This window comes from Mastacembelus armatus, chromosome 20 (assembly GCF_900324485.2).
Source record: "Mastacembelus armatus chromosome 20, fMasArm1.2, whole genome shotgun sequence".
NCBI classification, from domain to species: Eukaryota; Metazoa; Chordata; class Actinopteri; order Synbranchiformes; family Mastacembelidae; genus Mastacembelus; species Mastacembelus armatus.
This window is the reverse complement of record NC_046652.1, coordinates 10,335,369-10,363,160: the sequence shown is the minus strand read 5'-3', so window position 1 is coordinate 10,363,160 and position 27,792 is coordinate 10,335,369. Positions and strand designations below refer to the sequence as shown.

The following is a 27,792-nucleotide window of genomic DNA, read 5'->3' as shown; positions in this document are numbered from 1 at the left end:
ATGGGCCTCATAAAGCATTAACAGCCTGATATAGTATTAATACGATATAATGCAAGTTTAAGCACAAAAACAAATACTTTTAACATTAACATTAACCTCTGTTAAAGTCCACAATGTACTTATGTATCCATAAGTAATCGTCAAGAGGCTTTTAAAATTTGAAATTCCAAGTAATGGCGATGGGTTTTTCTGGCAAGAAGTAAAATTTCTTTAGAACATCATTTACACCAGAGATTATGCAGTTTTTACAAAGGGAACTTCTTCCACGAACAACATGAATAAGATGCTGGCACACATTTAACATACTAACTATTTGACATATTAAATCTCCCATCTTAAAGAATTACTATGATCAATCAGCTGTAAACTGGGAATGTTGTAATTTCAATTAAATTAAGCAAAGAACAAATACCGGTTTGATTTTGTTTTTCTATTAAGCTACTGAATGTGTAATTTTATGTTAAAGTCTTAAAGTTAGTTTAAAGTTAGTTAGTTTTTTCCTTAAATGTACAAGACTATTACAGTTATGAGCAGCACTGCACCATGGATGGATTAGTGAATGTGACCCCTGGGGACAGACACAGGGGCCATGGAGTCATGGGACCCCAAGACCAGAGACAGGTACAAAATGCTAAAAAGCCATAAATGACTAAAAAGAGACAGTAAAGACCTCACAAAAACCACAACTATATGAATCAAAAAAAACAAAACACACAAGTAGGAATCACTTCAAATAAATAAAACAAGCTACCAAACTAATTAAACTGAACACAAAATGGTCAAACATGCAAAACAAGTGTAAAAAAAAAACACAAACTGACTAAACATCTTGTGGTTGCTCATAATGTGAGAACAAGCGTGGGAGAAGTCTGGGTCCTTTCACATGTCTGTGCCCAGGTACCTCAGGTCTGTCCTTGCACTGCACAGTGCAGGGATTCCTCCTCACTAACGTCATACTGTGTTTGTGAGTCTATAAATATGAGGCAAATCAGACACCTGTGGCCCACATTGAAGCAGCGCAACAAGTTGTAAAGAAAGTCTGACGCTTGCTTTCCTTTAGTGTAATAAAACTGTGACTCTAACTTTATCTGGGTAATAGGGCAGGGTGGTCGTAAGTGTTTTGTTCCCCCAAACAGAAAAGTTTCCTGCAAGAAAATCTAAAATGAGCTGTTACATGCAAGAAAGCTCATTCATTTCATTTTTTTCTTCTGTAAACAATGTCTCTAGGCCATTTCACTGGCTGAAATCTAAATGGTGCCAGGGTTCTTCTTTCTCCTGACTGCAACTATGAGATATGCATCTTGACCATCTAAACACAACTACAGCAGAATTAAGTTGCACTAGAACTTTTTCTAATTGGTGAAATTATTTCATGGAAAATAGATGTAAACAAGTACATTTCTATCTAAAATGCGTAGGTACATTTTTGTATATGTTGAGTTGAAACCAGTCCATACCAGTTCTTTTGCTTCACATTCAATACTGTTTTTTGGCACAAATTGAAAGTACCAGTGTTGAGTCTGGCCAACTGTTCCACCAGTACTTCAGGCCTTTGCTGGTGACTGCTGAAGTCCTGGAGAGGTGTAAGTGCAGCAAGGCACAGTGTGGTGCAGGCTGGGTGATCCCTCCCACGTCTCTTTACTCATGCTGTCCCAAGGGGAGGTGGATGCCCAGCCAACTGGTGTCACTGTTCCTCAGCCAAACTGACTGAATCACCATGAAAATGGGACACGGACTCAGATCTGTTGGTCTCCTTTTCACCAGCTTAGCCCTCGTGTCTGTGATTTGCTGATTTATTTTGTAACATCTTGCAGTTATTGACCAGTTATTGACACAGCTACAATGCATAATGCCCACACTGATGGAGAGACAAAAATGAGTTTTTCTTTTAAATTCTGCATGAATTCAATGATTTTTTTTTGTCCAAGCTATCATGTGTGCACACATTTTTCAATTGATCTGTAATATGGTGCTTTGCTTTTTCTCGATATTTGTGAGCTTTTAAACTCTTCATACTGATAATGCTTCATCTTTGTTTCCCTCTATCATGTTCACAAGATGATTTTGCTCCTCATTTCTTGTCCAACCACGTGTTAAAACTGTTGAGGGAGGCTATAGTTTTATTGTGAAATGTTTTCATCCTCGTATATGTGTCTTAATGTGAAAACTAACAGTGATATTGGCTTCAAAGATTAGACGAAATTTTTTTTTTACAAAAATTTATTCATACAAATCTTACAACACTTTTTTTTTTTCTTTTTTTTTTTAAACATTTATTGAGTTGACCCTTGCAGATCACCATTTGAAGTAGTTATCTAATATTCACTTTCTACACAATAAATATATATCTTTGAAGATTATTTCATTTTAGTAAGGCTATTGGCGCTTTCGTTATCATACAAATAATGCTTCACGGAGAGGAGAAACTGGTCCTTCCTTCCTATTTTCACAAAAATCTACATTTAGTGCTCTAAACACAAAGTGCAAAAAAAAAAAACAACAACAAACAAAAAAAAAAAAAAAGCAGTGCAATCAAGAATGCTTGAGGTTCCAAGCTGGATGGTACTAAAGATCCTATGCAACACAAAAACAACAACAAAAAGGTGAAATGTAAGCTGATGGTGTGCAGCATTGTAGGGCCACTAAATAGCCATCTGTGATTCATGGCAATTTTAAAGTCGTAGCAAGGCACCACAGCCGCAAACTGCTTCCTGTGTCACAAAGCCTAGAGGAGAATGCAAAATTAAAGAAAAATTATACAGTAAACAGAAATTGGCGAACTTTACGCTGCCATTTGAACACTAATGTTCAAAATACTTTCTGTGTAAACTTTTCCCGGCTGCATCACTGCAGCTTCATCAACAACTGGGTGTAAGTGTGTAGATGTCTAGAAAGATTTAATGTTTTCAGTGACACCATGTTGGTTTTCTAATCTTTACCTGATCCCTCAACTTTTCAGAATCAGCATGTTTTTTGTTCTTTCAGCATTTCAGGCACCTTTCCTGCATTCGTCTGTGTTTCTTCCTAACTCGCAGCGTACTTTTTCATCTCTTGAAATTTAATTGTGTAAACCAAGAGATGTCAGTTGTGGCAGCTTTTATGCCACACTGCAAATAAAGATAATAGAATTTGACCATTAATTTTCCAATCGCACCTTTTTCTTCATGTACTATTTGGTCACAAAAACAATGCATAAAGCAGGATATTAGACTGTGAGGTTCTTTACCAGCAGTAAAGTACATTCAGATAAATTCTTCAGTGCAGGAAAAGGTCCAACACACAGTACACTCGTGAACACAAAACAACACCAAGAAATGACAGGTATGTATGTATGCGAGAGTCAAAGAAAGCAAAGCTATGTTACATGTTCGATGTTGCCATGTAAATAGTATCACTTCTAAGTGTTTTTTTGTTTTTTTTTTTGTTTTTTTAATGCCTTTTTCAATTTGCCTGGTGGATCACTCAGTGTTGGTGATACTTATTATATGGGCAGACACACATGAGAAATTGAGGATAAGAGGTTTCCAAACACATAGAAAACCAGTAGAAACACAGATGGGCACTTCACATGAGTCAGAGGTATAAGCTCACTCTGTAAACACGGCAGAAGAAAAAAAAAAGACATGAAAATCCTCAAACGCACTCTTGTCCTCATTTCAGATTTGGGATTGGGTTTTAAAAGGAGTCCCTTGTTGACTGGCAAACAAGACTCACGTTTGGTCTTACCTCTATTAACTTTTTATCATTATAATATCTTTCTTTCATCCATTAACAGGATGCGGATAAATGTGTAGCTTTTGTATCAATCAGCAGTGACTTTGGTGCAAAATGTCTCTATATTCATCCTGTATGCATGTGTGTGGTACGTGAGATTAAATTCTGGAGAGACAGGAGCACAGATGAGGTGGAAAAAGAGTTGGGTTTGAGTTAAGTGTTAAAGGGGAGAAGAAAAAGGGAGGGACATGAGACTCCCCTTCGAGGACATGGCCTCAGGAAAGAGCCTTAAACTCACCAGAAGGTCGGGAGAGAACTGTTTCAGCCATTCTCCCAAAAAAGCCTCAAACTCATCCCCGTCCGGGAGGGCATCATAGTCTATCCTTTGTAGGATATGGTGATAACCTATGTCTTCAATGCTGTTGTGAATAAAGACAACTAAACTCTTAATATCAAAATCAGCATTCAATACATTGATTGTCTTTTAAACTATTTATTTTCCTCACAATCTCTTCACTGGAGGTTTAAAAGACAGGACTGTTGGAGCTTATCATCATGTGAACAGTTTTCTCCTCTTAATAAATAGGTCTAAAAAAATAAATCAATGAATACATAAATAGAAGCTATTTCTTTTTTTATAATGAACAAAAACTGGTCCACAAAGTACATATGTGTATCATTAAGGGCTTTTGAGTACAAACTAAAAACAATATCATTATCAAAATATTCATTTTAATGGCTTACTTCATACATAAATACATAAGAACACAAAAGCAATCCAATGATTGTTCAGATCTCAAAATGATTTAATTTGGGGCTGCAGACACTGAAATTATTATTTTTTCATTTGTTTTTCAGGAGGGGAGTGGAGGGTGCTACAAATATGCCAGCCGGCGTCCTTTGTTTCTAATTCTCTGTCTATACCTTTTCCCAAGGACTGCTGCCAGGTATTTCTTGACTGCCATTTGCTTTCGGTAGTGGCTGTAGCTGTCTGTGAAGATGCCATCCGAGTGGCGCTTGGACAGAGGCTCTGAGCTGTCGTCCAGGGTCCCCGTGCTGTGGGAGACAGAAGAAAAATGGTTTCAGTGCCACCACAGTGGTAAGTGTCCATTCACATGGACCTCTGCATGTACATCCTGTGGTGCTGAGGTGAGGAACTTGGATGCCTCACAATCTCAGAGATGCTGTTCAGAGATTCAGATAGTGTCCTTCCTAATGAACATTTAGAGGGTGTCACTATGTACTTTCTTCTGGGACAAAGCATGTTAAGAGCAGAAAGAAAGGAAACCAAGGATTTTTTTGTTCAACTTTTGGGATGATTTGGCAAATATTTTGATTAGCAGTAAAATGTTATGGCCCTGCAAGTCAGCCTGGAGTAATTGCATCTCTCCCTTCCATCGGGAACCACTGAGCCTCAATCCTATAACTTATTCATAAGAAAATACATTTTCCTGTGCCGGTTAATTCTTCCCTCTGCGCTTTAACGACACAGCAGCGGGGACAAGAGGATGACACTTTCCAAATCAATCAAGTGCCTGTTCGTGCTCCCCCTGCCCTCCTCCCTCCACGGTTTTATCCCATAAAGTCTGATTCAGAGGGAGAGGGCGCCAGATATAGCAGCATGCTGGGAGACAGACATATAGAGCACGTATAACACCGTGAATTATGGGCATTTAAAGGATCAGTCAAAAGAACAAAACAAAAACAAAACAGTACACAGGACAGAAAGCAGTAAGTAGACATGGAGAGGTGACAACCAAAAAGATGTTCTTACCCTACACGTTTTGCCATCAGAGAATGGAGATATTTCCTTGCTGATAACTGACCCAGCGCTTTCCTGTAGGCTTTATTAAACATGCCGTCTGCATGCCTTTCCGTTCTGGGATGATAGATACAGCCACACAGTGAAATCACCACACACCCAGCGCAAGAGGCAACAATGTCAAGTAGCTGCACTGCAAGAAATGTCTCTTTTAACAAGTTGTGATAAGGGGCCTCTCACATCTTTTAGTGAGAAATCTGTCATGAGATGAATTCACTTAGTCTAATAATGATTCCCCCCCGTTGTACAGGCTGTGAGAGACAATTGGGCTTAATTAGTTTTTCACTCTGTTGCTGCAATTTGGAAATGTTCATTTTGTCCATTCTTTTTAATGAAAGCGGCTCAGATCCCCCGAGGAATTCAGATTTAAAACGAGATCAGAGTAATTTGGGTTTTTATAAAAATCCTCTACAGTAAAAATAAATAAATAAATAAAATGTGAATTTTTGACGATACGATAGATTCACACAAAACGTACAGCTTAGGATATATATATATATATCCTTTATTTCACCAGGCTAAAATCTCCTTTTTCAAGAGCGACCTGGCCAAGAGGGCAGCACATGGACATAAAACATAATACATGGACAGAAATAGGACTACAGCAATGAGATGTTCGACATGGAGGTCTCCAACGCTCAGGGAAAAAGTTTTCTGGGTAAAACGGTGATGATAGTCACCTTTTCTCTGGTGGGTAATACAAAGTGTAGACGTCGTCGGCGACAGACGGGGGGCTTCTCACATCCATTTGGTCTCTGTCATAATCCAGGGACGGAAAGGAATTTCCATCTTCATCATAAACCCCACTGTCAAGTCTGGAAGAAATTGCATATATGTTTTGGGACTCTGTTTTTTTTTCCAATCTGCAATCCCGACTTGAGCACAGTCAGTGAGCAGTTAAACCAAATTCAGACAGAAAAGGGGATCATGCAGATCAAGAATAGGATCAATTAGGTTGATCAAGAATAACTTTTGCAAAATGCGTTTCATTTAAAAAAAGTTTTCAGACTTAACTTTCTACCAAAAATCTGTTTTCTGTTAATTATCTTATCAGATAAATTGGCCAATTAATGGCCGCAAGACAGATTGAGACACAGTTGTTACTTCACTACCCGAGTCTAAATTACATTACGGCCGCTCCCTGGTGATGTTGCACTGAAATTATTTCTGTGAGCAGCCCTATAGATTGACTTGTCTGATGATGTTATCCGGTAATCCACTGGGCTATTACAGCCTCGGTCATTATTACCCGTGAAGCAGAAACGGTCTTTATCCTGCGCCCTGCTGCTGCCAAACAAAAGGAGAAACCAACACCTGAAAAGTGACACACGATAAGTAAGAGTGTACATACCTAACGCTGGGAAAGTTAAGTCCCAGAGGCGAGCAGTTGCCGCTGTAATGCATTATTATTCCATAGATGACTAAGGCTAAAGTCGCTTTACTTGACATTGTCCTGCTGCAAAAGAAAAAGAAAACAACGACATCAAGTGAGATCTTCCTGTGAAAGTAGTCATGAGAAGAATATTTTATGCATTGAGTTGGATTATATTTTCACTCGTGCTATGTGGTAACTTTTACACCACTCCTTTGAGTTTCTAAAGACAAAAAAAAATATGCCAACACTTGACTTTTACGCAGCGTAAAAACCACCGAAAAGTGTCTTACCAGTTGCGAGTTGCTGGACACGAAGACACTGAAGACTCAGACTGGCAGAGCGAGATAGGATCTCTATCTCAGTCTCTTCTTCCTCTCTTTCCTCAGTGTAGAGCGTCCCTTCACCCTTCTTGTGCTTGTTCCAAGTGCGCAGCCCTCCGTGCGCCCGCAGCTCAGTTCTCGCAGGTTTCTACGTCTCGGTCATGGGCGGAAAGAAGAGCGCAAAACATTTGTCTGCGGAGAACTTCTCTGCGCATAAACTTATTTCCCTTTGGTTTTTATTCATGCATCCGAAAGGCATGCCTTTTCACTTGTCACGTAGGTAAAGAAGGGGGGGGGGGGGGAGGTGCGGCTGCGTCATCGACCCAATCACTCACCCACCCTCCCTGTCCCATTGGGGTTCATCCTCCTTCCGCGTCAATGAAAGATCCCTAGCCAAGTCATAAAAAGGAACATATCTTGAATTCATGCATTATCAGTAATTAAATAGTGAATTGATGTCAACATTTGACGTCACGACATAACTAGGGTCATATGACCTTTGAAGACTGGAGAGATGGAGAGAGCTGTCTAGTGCTGAAATATGACTGGCATCCTCTTTCTTTACGTACAGCACCACAGAGATGTCTGTGAAGCAGCTGGTTTTATTCATCACTGTATGGTTTTCTCCCCTTTTTCACTTGTGCACCACTATAAAGTGTAGAGGTTCCATACCACCAAGGTATTGTTCAAAGTTTAAACCTTATCACTTTTCATTTCTGAAAACTCTTGTGAAAATCACATTGGTCCAACAAACAGGCACATGATTGATTTGTCATGATGCATTTTTCAAATAAACAAAAGGCTTTAAGCAGCTAGAAGGTGCATTTTCCCATAAACTGAGAAAGGTTGAACATCTTCTATTCTAGAAAAAGTATCTCAGGTTAAGACACATAAGCTCAGTTATTTATCCATGACTTCCTTTCTGCATCCATCCTTCCACAGACCATTTTCAGTAACCAGATACCTGAGTCAGAGTTTGGACCTGGGTCACCTGCAGCATGTCTTCACTGTCCTTGTTGTCATGTTCATATGTAAGTGAAATGCTTCAGTGTGAAAAAAAAACTGTATTAAAGTAATTCCTGTTTAACATAAAATGTATAGGTATTAGCACATGGAATGAGTCAATGTATTTATTATGCGGAAAAACTGCCCTTTGTACTGATGCATCGACATACAGCTACATTTATCTAGTGTATGTACAGTTTTGTCTATTGGTTGGTCCATAGATAAACTGCAGGGGTTGTGAGATGATTAATGACTAAATGAATGAAGACCACGCTTCTGTCAGAGCACACAACTGTGTGTTTGTTGCATTTATTGCTTTTTTGTGTGAAATATTTGATAGATTCTCCTATTTCTCCCTGAAAGCATATGGACAGTTTGGACGGATCATTTTCTCTTTGGTGAAACTGCTAATAACTCACAGATCATCTTAAATGTGGGCCCCCTACTAAAACACTTCCTTTGCCACAAAGCCCTTTAAGGCCTTGTAAAATTATGAACGAGTAGATAAAATATGTAGTGGAATAAAAATATACTATATTTCTCTGAAATAGGGTAAAGTTATAGTAGCATGAAATGGAAATACTCAAGAATCTCACATTTGTCTTTAAGCACAGAGCAATAATTGGCTGAATCTAAATCTGAACTGTAAACTATCAGGGTTTCTGTTTTATATTTGTTATTTTCACACTTTCATGTATGTGTTTAAGTCCTGTAAAGTATTCATTAACAGTCAGCTTTCCATACAGGCATTAGGGCCATATGTTGAATCTTGAGTGGGTGATTCACATCGGTCGATTCATTTCTGGCTCTGACGTCATGTGACAGTTTATGAAAAAATGCCTCAAACTGAGCCACTTTTCCTTTTCCTTTTTTATTTTTTATAGGGTTTTTTTTAAGTGAGTACTGCACCCAAGTGGCCCTGAGAAGAAAGTACACTGTAGTGTATCAAGTGTCACCTAACTTTTTAATGTAACAGACCCTCTGACTAATAATAATAATAATAATGATAATAATAATACTTGTAAATGTATTTAAATAGGACTTTTCCAAGAAAAATATTACAAATTGTTTCAGTATTAACACAGTATGCTACTTATTAAAGAAAGACAGGTTTAAAAAGGTATGCTTTTGGAAGTGAACTGAAGTATGTTTTTGAATCTCAGGTAGGAAGCTTAGAGCTGAAGACCCCTGACAGCAAAATCCTGGTCTCCTTTAGTCTTGAGTTGGGATTTGGAAACAGCCAGACAGCTCCTGCTTGAGGATCAAAGGCTAAGGTAATTAGTAAAATTTCTGAAATAGATCCAGAGCTGATTGGTAACCAGAAACAAACCTGATCTTTTTTGCTTCTCGTGCCTTGAATTTTCTACCAGCTGAAGGCATAACATTGTTTTTGGTTCAAATAATAATACTAATAATTCAACAATCTAACCAAGGTAAAATAAACCCATCTATGATCTCTTTGAGTTGTTCCTCTCATGATAAAAACATACTTTTGTGATTTTATTAAAAATGAGATTTCTGTCAAATATAACACTCTTTTCTGGCTTTAGGTTTTACAGTTGTAAACAGGGAGCCCAGATGTTTTTGTAAGGTCTGTGGTGGACTCTGAAGGATCAAATCTAATCCAATGTTTTTATTTCACACAGGAAAGTGTATTATGAAATTTGGCCTCTTCACTGGTTTTTAATGATCCATGTCACCTTCATAACAGTGATACTAAATATTATTTGTATCAATGGTATGTGCCAGTGGCACCAAATATGGACTAAACAGGAAGGGTCCAAGGATGGAGCCTTGGGGAATACCACAGGTATAGTAGAAGGAAAGTTCTGCTTTCTAACTAAGATTTGAACAAGTCTAGATCAGAAACACTGATGCCAGCCCACTTTTTAAGGATGTCCATTAAAACCGATTCATCCGCTGTTTAAAAAGCAGAGGGACAATTGTAACTGAACTATCTCCTGCATCAGCTGGAAGTGAAAGATCATTAGTAACTTTTATGAGGGCAGTTTAGACCTAAGACCAACTCTGTAAAAAGATTTGGTCTCCTGCCTAAGGCTGTTGTTTGTTATTAGTTAAATGAAAATAACCTATACCTACGTTATTTTGAGAACTAGATCAACAGGTTACAAGACAATAATGATTTTCAAGTGGCTTAGTGAACTCTACATTAAAAACATATGAACTTCCAGGGTGTATTTAGGGTGTACCCCTGCCTTTCACCCAAAGAGAGCTGGGATAGGCTCCAGCAGATCCCTGTGACTCTAAATATGAATAAGTGAGTAAGTGATGGGTGGATGGATGGATAAGAGCATTTATCCCATATCCACCTGATGCTTGAATCATCACTTTCTGTAATATTCATTATAGAATATTAACAAACCTTGACCCTGAGGAGCCATTTATAGAAGCATCTCATTTTAATCTCCTGTTGAAAGTTGAAATTCTCATTTCTTTTTCTGGCCAGAATCATCTTCTAGCAAACACTCATTGTATTCAACATGGCATCTGGATTTAGTTTATTAACCTGATAAACAACTTGATAAAGAGAACATAAAATCCATGTACGGTAAGTTTTAAACTGGTGCCTTACTGTAACTCATCAGTAATACTGGAACTGCATATATAATAAAATAAAATATGTTTCTGTTGGTTCAGATGGGAACAGGTAAACAGGACCATCCTTTATTTCACACTGTTTAATATTATTTTCCTCAGGGTGTAGGCAGCTGTATGACAGGGCTTTATCACACCAACCAAGACAACATATGACACACTGTAATTATAGCACAGTGTTAGCTTTTTATAGCATGTAGTGGTGTTAACATTTCGTGTTTAAAGAGTTTTATTGAAGTTATAGTCTCATGATTTAAGTGTTTTTACTGCACTTTTACAGTGTTGACAGAACAAGGCTTTTTAAATCTAATGTGTGTGTGTGTGCGCGTGTGTTTGTGTGTGTGTGCGTGCGTGTGTGTGTTAGGAAAGGCTGAGATTACAGTAAACCTTAATCAAGATTTAAATCTGTGTTATAATGAACAAATACTGATAAATAATGTTAACATTAGTGCACATTGAATTACAACGTGACAATGTATAGGGGAGTGACATGTTGCAGAAAAACGCCTCCTCCCGCCAATCCAGTGACTATTAAATCACTTAAATCATAAGTTTTTTTTTTTGTTGTTTTTTGTTTTTTTTTTACCAAAATCATAAATACAAGGATTTTTGCTATGCTCTGGTTAAATTGGTATTTCAACCTGCCATGTGCTCTTTAGTTGCAACCCTCAATAAACAGTAAAATGCCTTTTAAACATGAATGTGCCATTAATAATGATCTAATTAAACAACATATAATCGTGAAACAGTCACAGGGAGATTTCTATGAATTGAGTACATTTACTTTTCTATGTACTCTTAACTTTTAATGCAGTATTGCTTTAGTAGTTTATTGTTTCAGTCTCTGCCCAGCAGAGGGCGGTAGAGATGTACTTATTATTTGTGATAATAACTTGTGGTTGTATAATTATATAAACAAAACGGTTTGACTGGTCTGTTTTGTTTTCCTCCACTCATCTCCTTGTTGTTTATTTATTCAGCCGGTTCAGCCTTAATGCTACCCCGCTGTTCAGAGCAGGTCTGAGTCTGGGTCTTGGGTCCGGGTCCTCAGCTGTGACTCCAGTCCGGCAGACTGGATCGGCCATGTTGTTGCATGGAGGTTGGTGTAAGTTTAGTAGTGGGAAGTAGAGGCAAAAAGGAGCTGAGAGACTAAAAAGACAAAAAAAAAAAAAAAAAAAAAACACCGTCATGCTGCTGCTGGTTTCAGCCTCTCTGGTCTGTCTCCTCCATGAGCCCCCCCCCCCATCCCTCAAGGCTGTGGCGCTTCAGCTGCTTTGTCTGAACTTCACTAAATCTGACCACAGTTACTCTGCTGGATGGATGAAGTGAGGATGAATAAGGCGGCTCGATCCCCGCTGGAATAACTCGGATTTTATTTTTTCTTTCCTCACGGGATCTGATTCAAGGGGAAGGGAAAAGGCGAAAAAAAAAAACACCCAAAGAAGGACGTGGATTTGTGAAGGTAAAGACGCAAATTAATTTGGTCTCTTGTCTGAATGGGCCGAAACGCAGCAGCTGCTCGGCTGTTCCGACCTGTGATCCACACAGGAATGAAGCTCTCCGTCTTATTTCTAAGACAAATATACCTTATACTGCTGTTTTCCCCGGACAAGCATGAGCGATGAAATCATTTATAAAGAAAATATCGTGGAATATGAAGGTAACAGTATCGACAGCAGATAATACTTTAAAACAGGGACAGATCATTAAACCACACAGACCTTACAGTAACACCACAGCCATTTAATGTTAATCAGTTCGTATTAGATGGTTAAATACCTCACATGGAGGTAATTTTGTTATTCAGGATTTATGGAAATAAAAGTTTCAAATAGATTCCGTTGCTATAAATTGTATATAAAGTCTTACATTACAGAGTTTCCAGCTGTGTTTCGTTTGTTTGGTCACTTATTGTTTTCATTAAGCCCAGTTCAAAATGTTCAAGTGCCACCTCATCATTTAAAATGACCAAATCTTTGACTCATGATGACTGAGATCAGGTTTTCTGTGTGCTGCTTTATTATTCTGGTAATGGTGACTTGTACACTTCCACTTTGAGGGCAGACACTGGGGAAATGTCCACATTACCCACTCAGTTTTTGTTCAGGGAGCTCAAAGCAAACTCACAGATTGTGGTGTTTAAAGTGACAGTGAGGTAGAGATATGTCCTGAATCCCTGTACAAGGTCCTAAATTATAAGGTTTTTTGGCATTGTGTTTAAAAGTGACAGCACTAATCCATTTTTCTTTCTTTCATCAAATTTACAGTGTCATTGTGTCTGAGTGGAGGAGATGATTTGTCACGAGGTTTTAATTTCATTGTTTTCCATCATGTTTCTATTCTGGGAAGGTGCACTCAAAGATTAGCTGATGAAACACAGCTAGAGTTTCCTCATGTGGTCATACTAACTTCATCACGACAGCAAACCTCCACCTTGTCAGGAGAGGCTCCATAAAAACAGTAGTTGACAGGTGTGAGTCGACTTTTTTTTTATTTTTTTTTTTAGTAAAACTTTCCTCAAAATAACATTTGAAAAGTGCAATTAAAGCAAATGTATCTACTTGTGACAGTAGGGTGCTGCCAGTAAGGGACATAAACCTATACGTTTATAAATCTAAGTCCTGGACAAATGCTCAGGATTTTTTCTTTTTCAGTTTCTGTTCTGTGGATGCTGATACTTCAAACTACTGAGCACAGTTATGCAGATATAAATGGACGATTGTAGAAGCTGGCAGAAGTCTGGTTCCCAAAAATAGCTCATGCCCAATGGAGCCTCAGGTGCCAGTACTCAGGTATTCCCAAAAGGCCCGTCAGTGTCAGACAATGACGTCTGTTCTCTGGCTGTGCAGAAATCGACATGATCACAGCCATGATCTGTTCGATGAGGTTTTGTGTGGAGATTTTTGTAAACTTGACTGTGTCAAATGATGCGAAATAAGTTAAATATCACATGAATGAGAACAATCTGTATTTATTTTTTTTCTTTTCTCACCCATAAACTGTTGTAAGCTCCAGCATGAGTTTACTTTGAGTTGATTTTGAACCATTTATTGGCGTTTCTGTCGGCGCTCTGAGGCTCTACATTCATACTGAAACACATTTTCAGTTTTAACCCTTTGGCATCAGAGGAATGTGCAGATGTGAAGATCAAAAAAGCTTCAGAGCTCCCTCCCTTACTGCAGCCACAGCAGCTTCAGCCGCTGACAGCTGTCCAATGAGACACTGGGCATGGTTTCACTCAGACGGCTGGATGGATGGATGGAGCTGCTCCACCATCATACTCCCCCACCTACCCCCCTGGCTCAGGCGTCTGACTCATAGCCAGTCAAATGTCAACTTTGTTTGAGTCTAGATTTTTTTTTTAATCCACAAGATATGGAGGCTGTTTGATCCAGCAAGATGCTGAACAAACCAAAACATATTTTAGAATGATGGATTCAGTTCATTTATAATACATGTCATGCATTTACAGTCATATCTCTAAAGAAATACGGTTGTTCAGTCAGATTGCAAGTTCTGGATGAGATTTTGGTTTATTTTTGTGCTGTAATGTATTTCACTATCATGTCTTGTAGTGTAACTTTACCCATCTCATTGCATCAGTGTAATGTCCTTCTATACTTCACCACATAGAGAAATGTGTGCAGTTCACATAATGATTATTTTCATTGTTTATTCATCTGTTGTTTAACCTGTCAAAATGCTTCTTTCTTTCATCTGTCAGTCAAAAGGTATTAATTTAAAGAGACATAAAACAAGAAAATGAAGTTAATCTTCAAATTTACAAATCTCAGCAACTATTAGATGTATTTACAGAAAACTTTGTATAAATAAATATTATTGGATATGAACAGTCTTTACTTTGGTGAGGTCTTTACTTGTAGTCCTCCCATGAACGTTTGTGGTTTTGGGTGAATGTTTTTAGAACTATTAGATGTATTGTTATGTAATTTGGTACAACTATTAATGTTCCAACTATTAATGTTATTTTAACTTTGATGTTTTGATTATGCTGACATGAGAATTATTTACAACATGGAGCATTATTTTTATCATTAGTGGCCACTGAAAAGTAATATAGGAGAAAAGTGCAGAATCAGAGCAAGGGCAGGAAACTGAAGATAGATTGTTGATAAAGACGTTTGAATTATTACTGTAACACAAGAATAAAGTGAAGTTTTGATTTTAACCAGAGAGATGGTTTGATCAACTGTAGTAAATAATGTATTTTTCTCCCGCAGCTGATGGTGTAAGCTGATTCGCTCTTAGCTGCCTTTGATTTAGTTGGCTCCCTCCAAACCGCTGCTAAATCATTTTTAGAGGTTTGCACTGGCTGAAGTCAAGATTATATGAGCCGACATAACCAAAGTTCACAAATTTAAATTAAATAAAGGCACTAAAGCCTGTCGAGGCGATAGTCTGAGAGGATCCCTCTAAATGAAACTCTGTTCAAGGTGAAGCAGGGACAAGAGGTTGGATGTTCATGGAGGGTTAGATCCCTGATCTAGAGTCTACAAACACACTTTTTAATATAAAACATACATATAGACATACCCGTTTTTAATTATTATTCCCTGTTTATTTATTATTCATTGTATTGAAGTTTGGAAGTGGAAGTTTTAATAATGCATAACAAGAATATTGTACAGAACAATACTTTGAGTTTGAGTAACAGACCTGCAGTGATTTCTTTAGTCAGTTGACAGAAAATGAATCAATAATTATTTTAATAACTTAATAAGGATTTAGTCATTTGTAAGTAAAGATGCCAAAATGAGCTTTTTTGTGATGTTTTCCTTCTCATCCTCACAATAAAGTGAATATTGGTTTTTAACTGTTGGTCGGACAAAATAAAATGTAAGTTATTTTGGGCCATGGAAAAGTCTAACAGCCTTTTTCACTTTTGTATAGACTTAACCAATCATCAGTTAATCAAGAAAATAATAGTTGCAGCTCCTTCTAGCACCTATATGAAAGAATAAATATCCCTTTCATACATAGTGTCCCTGAGCTGCTCTGTGCTTGGTTTCCTCCTTTTTCTTCAAAGTGTGTGCAGCTATCATGCTGAGCCTATTGTTATTTTAAGGTTTTGTGGTCTTTCTGTAAATACTCATTTATTTGTTCTTCATCTTTCTGTTCAGACAAAAAAAAAGACTTGTGGCAGAACTTATTTAATCTTATACATAAAAAATACACTTATTTGTTTATATGATTTTACAGCCAAGTTGGCAAAAGGGACACTTTTTTCCTTTTAGCTGATCATTTTAATCCACTGTCATTGTCTGTGACTGAATATTCAGACTTTTTTTGTCCTTATTTTCTGTCTCTGTGTCTTTCCAATCAGATACAACTAGCAGCATCTCTATAAACATGCATTTGTAAATGTTCATGCATGTATGATATGCAAACTTTATGCTTTAAACTCTTTCATCTTCCTTTCTCATTGTGTTTTAATGCTGCAGCTGGAAGTTGTCTGATGTTTGCATGCGTTGTGCAGTTGTAGCTCATGTTGTTTCCCTGGGGGCAGTGGACGGGATGTTGTCAGCAGTTAGAATAAGTTTCTATGAATAGCAGCAAGGCAGATTTTCCTTTAGGTATCCCAGCTGTGCTGTTCAGGAATGATCTGGTGTTGAACCTCATAGACTTGGATGTTAAAGTCACATAGATATTTCTGATCCACTACAGAAAAGTTTGGGTTCTTCATACATTTTTCTTTCAGCCTTCAGGTTCTTTATGCACTCACATACCGTTCAAAGCACATTACTTGTGTTTCATTGCAACAGCAATCCCTCTCAGCTCTGAAACTCTGTTCACTGTTTGTCCTTCTTTGTCAATGTGACAGATACTGAAGGTCACTGCAGGCCAGAATGACCATGTGCAGGTTGAGTCTGAGGTCAGCATTGTTTCAGCTCCAAGTTCTTATCCTCTAAGGGTAAATCCTCATAATTGTATAATAGTTCAAGTTGGTAGACCTGCCACTGTCTGCATGGCTCCCAAATCAACCTATTGATCTCACTGTTTCTCTTTTTATATGCAGGAGAGGGTAAATTTTTTTTTTTCTTTTGCAGTACCCTTATTTGTCAATATGGACAAAAATGGTGGCTCTTTTATTTCATTTTTTACAGTTGGTAAAGAAACATAAAAGGAACAGCTGTGTCCGTGCACAGCAATAAAACACTTTCCTTAAATGCTTCAGACATGCAGCTCGTATTTGGGTATTTACTACATGATCATTTCATAAGTGTGATGTCAGTTTTATTAAAATGGTTTATGTATTTAAAAAGGTTTTCAGTTTATAGTCCAAACCACCCTGGGACTTTGTGCAGCATTTTTCAGCTCTCTCTCTCTCTCTCTCTCCCTTTTCTATCTGATGATGAACTACAACCAAACCATTGACTGAGCCACTGAGTGAAGTGCTCTGCTTTCCATGACGCTGACTTAATGTCTCAGTAAAGAAAAGCTTGGCTTGGAAACTGAAAGTCTTTTTTCCATGCCAACATTCTTAGCATATTGGCTCTAGATCTAACATCTGAGAATAGATTTATTGGCGAGTTCCTCTAAAACAAATTTTCGGAAAATCTTTCTCATTTTGACACATCTCCAGTAACTGACTGCTCCTGAAATGGTTTTGTGGAGTATGACCAGTGCTCAGCGTGAACTCTAACCGGCAGTTTAAATGGTTTTATGGTTTACACGAGCAGAGTTTTTTGAATTTTTGGAAGGTTTCTGTGGTTTGTCCCCGTTTTGTTGATTTCCTTGGCAGTTCAGTCGGAGAACTCCATGAACTTTGATTATGCCCCTCCCTCTCTGATGAGGAAAAATCCCTCCCACCTCTTAACATCAAGGCCGCTATTCCAAAATCAGTGAAAGATGAATTAGAGCACCAGCAAATCCTCTTCAGTTTAAAAGACGCGTGATTGTGGCTGCTCCCTGTCTTCATTGCATAAAAGTCTCTGTTTCAATCCTCCGTTGTTTTACTGTCTTTTGATTTTTCAACACCAAATCACCGACATTAAGACTAGCTCCTCAAGCACGTGTTGGTAAATCAAGCTGGGTTAATCCCCTCGAGCTCAGACAACATGCCTCAGTGTGACTCCAGACCAAATTGTATTAGGAGGAGGAATGAAACCCATGCAGAAGGAGACACACCACAGTTTTAAACCTTCTAATATAGTCAGACTGAGCATGGACAGATTATGAAATAATGCAGCTGTGGGCACAGATGTGTGAAAGGCCTGTGGCCTTTGTTGTCACTTTCCATCTCTTTGTGGTCGTTCTGCATGTTTTTGTACTCATTTTTGTCTCTTTGTTGGCATTTGTTTGACTTTCCAACAACAAATAATACATTTCACATACAAAGACCCCTTTGTGCCGTTCAGTAATCCATCCATGGGCCCCAAAGAGGCCTAATTGAATCACAGTGAAGCTGAAATATACAACACAGAACTGATACTGGAAATAAATTGTTTTGATTGTAAACATTAATCTCTTAATGGAACAACACTGACATGCAATGATCACAAAAATAAACATCACAATCATCTATTTATCTGTTTTAACCAGAAAACATGCATGTCCAGTTGAATGTACTAAGCCACTTTGAAATTGTGAATGATTAAAAGCAGATTTAACGTTTATCCATATGTCCCAGATACATGGCTTATAGTTTTAGCAGTTGCGTCAGCCACAGTATCAGGTTTTTCAATTTTCATTCCATAGAGGGATCATAATAGAAAATGTTCCAGCACTTACAGTTGTTAATCTTGCACCTTCGCTGGCACTTCGCTATATTTATGTATCATAATGATGAGTGGGAAGCTGTCATTTTCCATCTGCTGGCATTAAATTGCAGCTTTTTGTTGTGTCCCAGCAGGGCAAGACAATGGGCTGTGTCAAGAGCAAAGAGGACAAGAGTCTTACGATGAAGTATCAGCCAGAGGTTTCTTCCCCATCAGACCCCAACACTACCACCGCCAAGCCTCAAGTAGGTCACTATGGGCCAGATCCCACCCAGTTGGACCAGAATCAACCTCCCTTGTCTTCATGTGGTTCTGAGGCTGCGAATTTCAATCACACACTCATGCCATTTGGTGGCTCCTCATCAGCTATGACTCCCTTTGGAGGGACACCGTCCTCCTTCTCTGGTCCTCTGTCCAACTCGTTTTCTGGTACAGTTTCAGGTGAGTAATGTTTTAATCATAATGCAATACATACAGTATTACTTATTACATTTCATTATTGCAATAAGTTAGGTTACAATATTAATGGCAGTATCCCCTTAGTTTTCAGTACTTTTGTATTACCCAAAAATCCATGCATCCTGATCACAAGGCTTTAAACTGAACTATTTTCACTTGAAAACCAAACCACCTGCTCCTGAGCATCAAGACAAAACACAGTAAACCAAATTAAATATCTCGGTCCCTGTTAACTAGATTCCCATAAAAGCTTGTACATCCATTCACTGTACCAGCTCAATGACTCTTACTGTTCTTGGTTAGCCCCTAATCTTAATGTAGCAGCACAAGCAGCATGAAATTTCTAGTTTAAAGTGGAATATGGCAGTAATTGGATGGATGAGGACAACATTTACTATATACGTTCATGTTCCCCTCTGAAAGAATTACAAACGCTTTGGTGATCCTTAAACTTTTCATCTGGTGCCAACATCATATTAAAATTTCAATATGTTCAATTCTTTAGTTTATGACCAAATACCTGCAAAAAATAACCACCAATTCCATCAGTGTAAATTGTGTTTAGTATCAATTAGCTATAGTTAGCATCCTGACAGGTGAATATAGTCAATTACATCTGGCATGTAATAGCAATTATCCCAAAGTGCTGCTGTGCTGACAGGCTCACTGAGCTGTTGGCAGTGCTGGACTATTCTCCCCTGCCCCGTTTCTGTTGGATGGTAATTCAGTGTACTTAAAACTGAAAGGCCATTCTATAAAGAAGACAAAAATTATGACGTAACCTAAGTTTTGACTTTAAATTTGATTTTAATGACAAAAACTGGTTGGTAACGTTCACATTCAAAGGTCTAAACATTAAAAAATTGTGTTGTAAAGTAAAAACACTAAAAAACGCAAACACACTTAGCAGTAACCTTAACCTGCTCAGTATGATAATCCATTATAGTGATAATACCACAATAGTTATTTTATTGAGCTTTTTCTTGTTACCTTGATCGTGTTATTTACTGCGATCACTCCAAACATCTCTAAGCAGATTACAGTGATTCTGAGAGCAAAAAGATGAGACTCAACACTGTTCAGGTGGGATTTAGGGTGTAATCCTCCTGTTGGTTTATCTGCTCTCAGAGGGGGTGAAGTGCCTCTGCAATGCTATTTGCTTTCTGCAGGAGATAATGGGATTAGTGCTGCCAGTGGTGGGCATATGAATGTCATCTGTCCTGCTGTTTCCTTTTGTTGTTACAGTGCACCATAATGCCCTGTACCTGCATCCTTGTCTTATATATTGCACGCTTATTTGTTCGACTGTGTGTTTTTGTCTCTTTAGGTGGTGTCACTTTCTTTGTAGCCTTGTATGACTATGAAGCCAGAACATCAGAGGATCTTACTTTTAAAAAGGGAGATCGCTTCCAGATCATTAACAATACGTACGTTTCTCTCTCAGTCTACCAGAAAAATGAGTTCAACATGTTTCTGCACAAGAAGAGCAGTGATTACGAACAGCCTTTCTTTCAGCCTGTAATTCTTGGCTGCACCTGTTCAGTGAACGTCTGCTTTCATAAATGCATTAGATCCGTTTCCTGATACTGCACGGCACTGTGAGCCATTGCTCTGCCTGAGATCTTGCCCGAGGTTATTATAGCATTGTAATGTAAAATAGATTAGCCTCATTCACTCCCATTGTGTCAGGCATTTAGTCTTGAGCACGTTTTAAAGACAGTTCAGTGTGTTAAACTGTTGAATCAAGTTGAAAAGGGAAAAAAAATATCTGAAATATACGAGCGTTAGAGCTAAGTCATTTCAGAACCTTTTCACAAGTCACAATGGGGTAAAGTATGGATCCTTTTATACAAGACCATACATTATTTATCACTGAGCACTATTAACCAACCTGTATTAATCATACTATGATAGACTATGATATATGAGTGCTGTCCTTGACTGATAAATGAATGACTAATTCATCATGTCTCCTGTGCCACTGTCTCCCTGCAGAGAAGGAGACTGGTGGGAGGCCCACTCCATCAACACGGGGAAGAAAGGCTACATCCCGAGCAATTACGTGGCCCCTGCTGACTCCATTCAGGCTGAAGAGTAAGGCATTGTTGCCGCTTCTCACAGCAACATAGGTCTTATAATCTATGGTGACTGCATGATGTCGTCTCACTTGGCTTGTATCAAAGTACTGAGTCCTGTGTTAGCAGCCTCACAAGCTGAATGAGTCATTTTAATGTTTTAACACCAGTTAGTTAATGTTTTCGACAGTAAACGTCTACTTAGGGTGCTATGTTTTATAGGTGGTACTTCGGTAAAATGGGACGCAAAGACGCTGAGAGGTTGCTGCTGAATACACGGAACAATCAAGGAACGTTCCTTGTCCGAGAAAGTGAAACTACTAAAGGTGAGGTGGTCGCTCCTTCATAAATAAAATTTTGTTAGGCATTTTTTAAATTGTTGATTTTTTTGCATGGACAATGTTAGATTATCAAAATCATGAGTTTAGAAAAAAAAAATCAAAGATTAAAACTGTGTACAACCCTTAAAGTCCACAAGAACTGCCTGCAACACACCCCATCATAGACCTCATAATGAGGTTGGTAATAATGAGCTGGTGCTAGAGATAATGAACCTGATACCAATTTAAATGAGTTCGCTTTCAGATTGTGGTTCAATGATGATGGATTCTCTTAGGGCATTTTTTTTTAATAAACAAAAACAACATTAAATCAAGGTCACATGTCATTGGTTAAAAAAATATAGCAAATTGAAATTTTGACAGGATATAGGGATTAAACATTCTGGGGACCACTAATATTTTTACACTGTGAGGAGACTTTGAATATCACGGCAGTCCATTTGATTCTTGTTAGGATATTTCAGCACTAATGTGGCAGCAACAACATTAAGTGTATAAATAAAAAATAAAATTGATGTAACACCTATAAAGTTGGATTTGTGTGTAACACTGTGTGTTACCAAGGTATTTAAATCCTTTCGCCAGATGTTTTCAGCAATAAAGGAGACAATTCCCATTACCTTATGTTAAAAGAATATAGGGCAGCATTAGAAGAAAAGTGGGAATTTACAGTGTTAATCAAACCAGCAGCTCGTCCCACGTTTCCACTTTATGTGTTCATAGCTCTGCACCACACAGTTGAATCACTGACACTAACTGTATATTCAGATGTATGAACATTTCTCTTGTCCCCTTCAGGTGCTTTTTCTCTCTCCATACGAGACTGGGATGAAGCCAAAGGAGACAATGTGAAACACTACAAGATCCGTAAGCTTGACAGCGGGGGATACTACATCACTACGCGAGTACAGTTTGATGCATTACAGAAGCTTGTCAAACACTATTCAGGTATGTGATGTGCCAGGCTTCTCCGTCACTCTGCTTCCCAATCTTCTCTCATTCATTATTCATCACAGTCTTTTGTCGCACCTCAAGGAATTATCCTAAAAATTACTCTGTCACACGTGCACCTTTGTGCCACCGTGTAGTTTTCTGTGATACCTGTGTTATGTCCCCGGAGCGCTACAGTAAGAGATGAATAGCTTTTCATTTTACAGTTGGTGGTACAGTTATGATTTTCAGCATCCCACTTTTTCTTTGGCCTGATGGTTTAGGTTAAATCAATGTGATCCTACTTCATCTCAGTCTGACTAAATTGTGTATTAATTTCATTTTTGTTTCTTATTTTGTCACAGAACATGCTGATGGGCTTTGCCACAGGCTGACCACAGTTTGCCCCACAGTTAAACCTCAGACCCAGGGGCTCGCCAAAGATGCCTGGGAGATTCCCCGGGAGTCCCTGCGACTGGAGCTCAAACTGGGCCAGGGCTGCTTTGGAGAGGTTTGGATGGGTGAGAGCAAAACAGACAAAACACGCAGGAACACACCTGAAAATGCCTGATTGTTTCATAGACTTTAATATTTACTAGTATTTGTCTAGATGGGGAAATACAACCCGGTTAACTCTGGGACCATGCACATAAATCACACATATTCAAATTTCTTGTGCCTATTTTTTTGCCAAACTGGAAAATTATCCACTTCCTGCAGTTGTTTCCTGAGTTTGTTGTATCCCTATTATCTCCAGAAATGATTACACACTTTTTTTTTTTTATTTTGTATGGCATGCATGCATGACAGCACATGTCTGAGCAATTACACTACCTAATTAATGATATTGTCTTGCTCCCACCCCATTAACAACTTTTGCTGCCTGTGGGCTTTTCTCCTCCCGTCTGTGTCTCTGCAGGCACCTGGAATGGCACCACTAAAGTGGCTATAAAGACGCTGAAGCCAGGCACCATGTCACCTGAGGCCTTCCTCCAAGAGGCTCAGATCATGAAGAAGCTCAGGCATGACAAACTGGTGCCTCTTTATGCAGTGGTGTCTGAGGAACCCATCTACATTGTCACAGAGTACATGACCAAAGGTATTCACACACACACACACACACACACACACACACCTGTCAACCTGTTTAAAAAGGTGCATACTGGAATAATTAATTAAGAATTATCTTGGTTTTCTAAGACCATCCAGATCTAGAGAATAACAAAACTGAGCTGTTTCCTGTTACATGGAACCGATGAGGCATTTTTGATAACCTCAAAACAACATCAAGATTCAGTTTGATGTTGTTTTGGCACAAAATTTAATCACCCAGCTTTGGTTTTTCAGGCACGGCGGCGATATCAGATATATTGCATACTGATTTCCTTAAAAGAAAGATGTAAATATTATGGACATTTAATTAATACACTATGCAGAAAGTCCTCGAATGTCCCTTGTGGTTCCCCGAGACCTGAAACTGAGAGAATTAATTGAAAACTGCAGTAGTTTTGTGGGAGGCTCAGCTGCAATAACTTTTATGAGTAATTAGATTTATGTGTGTGTAAAATGTATAATTTATAGCTCTGTGTTTGAGAGCATGCATTTCTAAGTGTCTGCAGTTTGCTGAGCTACTGTGTCTCTCAGAGCAACTTCTGTAGTAATTTCCACTTCTACTCTTCACACAGAAAAATACAGTACTTCTTGTAATCGACACTTAAATGAAAAACATTGATTAGATGTCACTGTGAATCACATACCAAATGACAGTTACGTCTTATGCACTATTCAGTTTAATTCCGTGTGATTTAAATCATTTTATAAAGCAGTACATTGGTATGCAAGTACACTCACAGTACCATTCAATGCATGTGCTGTCCTACAGTTATTACCTCTTAGTATTGCTGTTTTTATAGGAAGCCTGCTTGACTTCCTCAAAGAAGGTGATGGAAAATACTTGAACCTTGTGTTGTTGGTGGACATGGCTGCAAAGGTGAGAGGAAACCACTAGATATCTGAACTTTGAGTTAAAGGAGCACAGGGTTTTTGAGTAAATTGTGTTGTTGACTTTAGAGATCTATTTTAAGCTTCAAATTTTAAAAGAGGAGCCTTAAGTGAACTTCCTCTTCCAGATTTGACCCATTTTGATTTTCTTCTTTTACTCTCCTTGTCATAGTGAAGTGTTTAGCCTGTGTAAACCAAAAATTGGTTATGAAATAGTCTTAAATGTTTTGTTTTTAGGTTGCTGATGGCATGGCGTTCATTGAGAGGATGAACTACATCCACAGGGACCTGCGTGCTGCCAACATCCTTGTGGGGGATAATCTAGTGTGCAAGATCGCTGACTTTGGCCTGGCCAGGTTGATAGAGGACAATGAGTACACGGCCAGACAAGGTCGGTACATACACGTTTGCACACAGATATTTCGAGTCACTACTACATGATATGTGAGGATAAAAATGGAGAGAGTTGGGGGTCACGCTGTTAGGACAGCTACCTTTTGACTCTTATTCATCTCATGTCTGCTCCTTGAATGGCTGGCTCACCCAAATTACTGAAAAGATTTTCTCACATACTACTATTGCTGGTATGTTGGTAATTTTGCTTTTATGCCGCCAGGTTTGGAGATATTTTCCTCATCCAACCCACTATAATGGAGGCATTTGCCCTTCATTTCTGTAGCCTGTGCCCTGTCTTGGGCACTAAAACCAACATGGGTAGATTTAAGAAGACATTAAGGCTTGTGTTAAAAGTTAAAATGCTTGAAAATAAAAATAAAAATATGTTTCAAACTGAAATCAAACACCTGTTTCCTGTGGAAAAGTCTGATGGTTTGTGACCCATCCATTCCAACTGTCTGCTAGGATGTGTTTTATTGGTCATCAAATAAGTGTAATAAATGCATATGAACCCACCATAGGTCGTTTGTGATATTAGGATGTTTCTCAGAACGCTCCAAAAATGACTGAACTACCAGGAAAAGCAAACTGGTCCATGTGATGTAATTGTGGGTCACTAAAGCTTTTGTGGTTTCCTGGAAATGAACACATACTCCCTCTAGTGGGATCATCTCACTGGTCTCTTTGCCTCTTATTTCCATCAAACGCAGGAGCCAAATTTCCAATTAAGTGGACGGCCCCAGAGGCCGCACTGTACGGCCGCTTCACCATCAAGTCAGACGTCTGGTCCTTCGGCATCTTGCTCACCGAGCTTGTCACCAAAGGCAGAGTGCCCTACCCAGGTACAGTGTCAACACAAACACGCACACAGAGCGGATGTGAATAAAAAGTAAACTGAATGTGCAGCGTGGCGTCAGTGGGATGGTGATTCACGGCCAGAGCTCAGTCTGTCAGCAGACGTCAAGCTGGCGTGCCTGTTAATGTCAGAGGATGAATTAAAGCCGTCTGACATTGTCTGTGCTGCTTGTTTATGCCTCTGCAGGGGGAACGCTGATGCCCACACACACACCGACACCCACACATACACATACGCACATTTCAGATTAAATGAGACCATCTGCTGTGGAAAGATCAGGAGATTGAACACCACTCTTGTTTAAGACAATCTGCCAAACTGATACTGCCCTGGGGAGCAGTGTCCCACATTACATCACACAGCTTGAAACAATAAATAGATTGGTCCATTGACAAAATGAATAAACAATTTTGTTAATCAATAAGTCACTAACTGCTAACATGGCTTTATCTAAAACTAATCAGATCTGCCAACCAGCGATTCATTGATTTGTAGATTATATTGTATTTGTTTAATCAAAACAAAAACGGTATAAAAAGCCAAGTGGGGCGGGGGGGGACTAACCTTTCAGAGCTCTCAGGTTGGTGCTCTCAGATCTCTAGAGATTAATTAACACATTAGAAAAGTAATTGTGAGATAAATCAGTAAGACAGTAAGAAAAATATTCAGAAGGGTTAGTGTTTATTGTAAATAGAATAAATAGTCTTTAGTTCAAAATTTGATCCTGCTTTGAACTTTCTGTTAAGGATGATGATTGCAGCAGCATCACACTCATGAGCCCAGTGGAGTGTCTTTCTCCCAGTGCAGCCCTCCAACTTCAAACCCCAAAATATCTATGTTCAGTTTAAAGCTGTAACAGCTGTCGACCCCTCTGCCATCTCCTCATCAGGTATGGTGAACCGGGAGGTGCTGGAGCAGGTGGAACGAGGCTACCGCATGCCCTGCCCACAGGGATGCCCCGAGTCTTTGCACGAGATGATGAACCTCTGTTGGAAGAAGGAGCCGGATGAGAGGCCCACCTTCGAGTACCTCCAGTCTTTTCTGGAGGACTATTTCACTGCCACAGAGCCACAGTACCAGCCTGGAGAGAACCTATAGCCTGGAGTCCCGGGAGGAGACTTGTTTAAGGACAAGACCTGAAAATCTGGGGTCTGGGTAAAAAGCCAGACAAACCACTACTTTCTTTACTCCATTTTTTATTGTTTCCAGTGTCCAGCAACATTTTTGATTTTCACAATTTCTGTTTTCATTGCGGTACTATGGAAGCCTTACCTATGTGAATTTCAGACTTTTCAAGTGGATTTCAATCATCATGTGCATAATGGCAGGCTGTGGTTATGGACACCATCTTAGCTGTCACTACTATATGTGAAATAAGCTGTGATAATGACTCACAATCAAAACATGCTGAGAGTAGTACGCCTTACATCTGTTCTGATGTGGAGAGCTTTTAAACCACTTACCTCCAAATTGTAATCTTTGTGGTAGATTAGTAAGGTCAACATCAAAACAACTAGTTCCTGACAAAACTAATATATTTTACTGATAGTGGGAAGCTCTTAGGGGGATGATTTTTCATTTGACAGTGAATATTTAAACGCAAATCCCATCTAGTGTGACTTTACATTTCATCATTTGCAGTGCAATGTTTCATTTGTTACAAACGCAGGAGGACTCTGCAGAATGTACAGATATCATGTGAAGCTTTATGGCTTCATTTGAGGGCTTTAGTTACAGAAATTGTTGCAGGCCTTTTTTTTTAATAACAATGCAATAGTCTTTCTGTCCATGCCTGGGTTGTATAATCTCACATCAAAAAAAAATCAGTGCACATAAAGTTGAAGAGACCGGAGAGACAAGTTAAATAGTGATGACGCCTGTGGACTTGGACCTTGTTGTGGATACAGAAAGGTTGTTAAAGATGGAGACAAACAAAATCATGTAAAATGGAAACAACCATTTTATCATTTTATCTTAAAAAATGTGACTGACTGGGACTTTTTATATTCCTGTTTCTGTTTTTTTTTATATACAGTAGGCTGAATTTCACTTTGTATTTTGTTCCTATTATTAATAAAAAATGGACCATGTCGCATATGGAGGAGGAGGCTGTGGGTGGACACCTCTGTCTCTTTAAGACTTC

The 27,792-nt window shown here is 38.7% G+C and overlaps 2 protein-coding genes across 5 annotated transcripts; one reads left to right on the top strand and one right to left on the bottom strand.

Annotated features, from left to right (window-relative positions):
• Positions 1–2,591: 2,591 nt before the first annotated feature.
• Positions 2,592–7,445, bottom strand: adcyap1a (adenylate cyclase activating polypeptide 1a). 3 transcript variants are annotated; one of them, XM_026292318.1, is made up of 7 exons: positions 7,202–7,445; positions 6,888–6,992; positions 6,217–6,351; positions 5,489–5,593; positions 4,639–4,770; positions 4,013–4,133; positions 2,592–2,725 (listed from the first exon to the last, which is right to left on the bottom strand). In XM_026292318.1, exons 2-7 carry the CDS (start codon positions 6,983–6,985, stop codon positions 2,717–2,719), a joined length of 600 nt encoding a protein of 199 aa, XP_026148103.1. In that variant the 5' UTR covers positions 6,986–6,992; positions 7,202–7,445; the 3' UTR covers positions 2,592–2,716. The 3 variants fall into 3 exon arrangements, with proteins under 3 accessions (XP_026148103.1, XP_026148101.1, XP_026148102.1); XM_026292316.1 differs by lacking the exon at positions 2,592–2,725 and having other exon boundaries at positions 3,935–4,133; XM_026292317.1 differs by lacking the exon at positions 2,592–2,725 and having other exon boundaries at positions 3,935–4,133; positions 6,888–6,989.
• Positions 7,446–12,010: 4,565 nt separating this feature from the next.
• On the top strand, positions 12,011–27,751 carry LOC113121759 (tyrosine-protein kinase yes). 2 transcript variants are annotated; one of them, XM_026292526.2, is made up of 12 exons: positions 12,011–12,314; positions 18,726–19,032; positions 20,378–20,477; positions 21,046–21,144; positions 21,348–21,451; positions 22,265–22,414; positions 22,762–22,917; positions 23,316–23,495; positions 24,310–24,386; positions 24,635–24,788; positions 25,504–25,635; positions 26,539–27,751. In XM_026292526.2, exons 2-12 carry the CDS (start codon positions 18,735–18,737, stop codon positions 26,745–26,747), a joined length of 1,659 nt encoding a protein of 552 aa, XP_026148311.1. In that variant the 5' UTR covers positions 12,011–12,314; positions 18,726–18,734; the 3' UTR covers positions 26,748–27,751. The 2 variants fall into 2 exon arrangements, with proteins under 2 accessions (XP_026148311.1, XP_026148310.1); XM_026292525.2 differs by having other exon boundaries at positions 18,723–19,032.
• Positions 27,752–27,792: the final 41 nt, after the last annotated feature.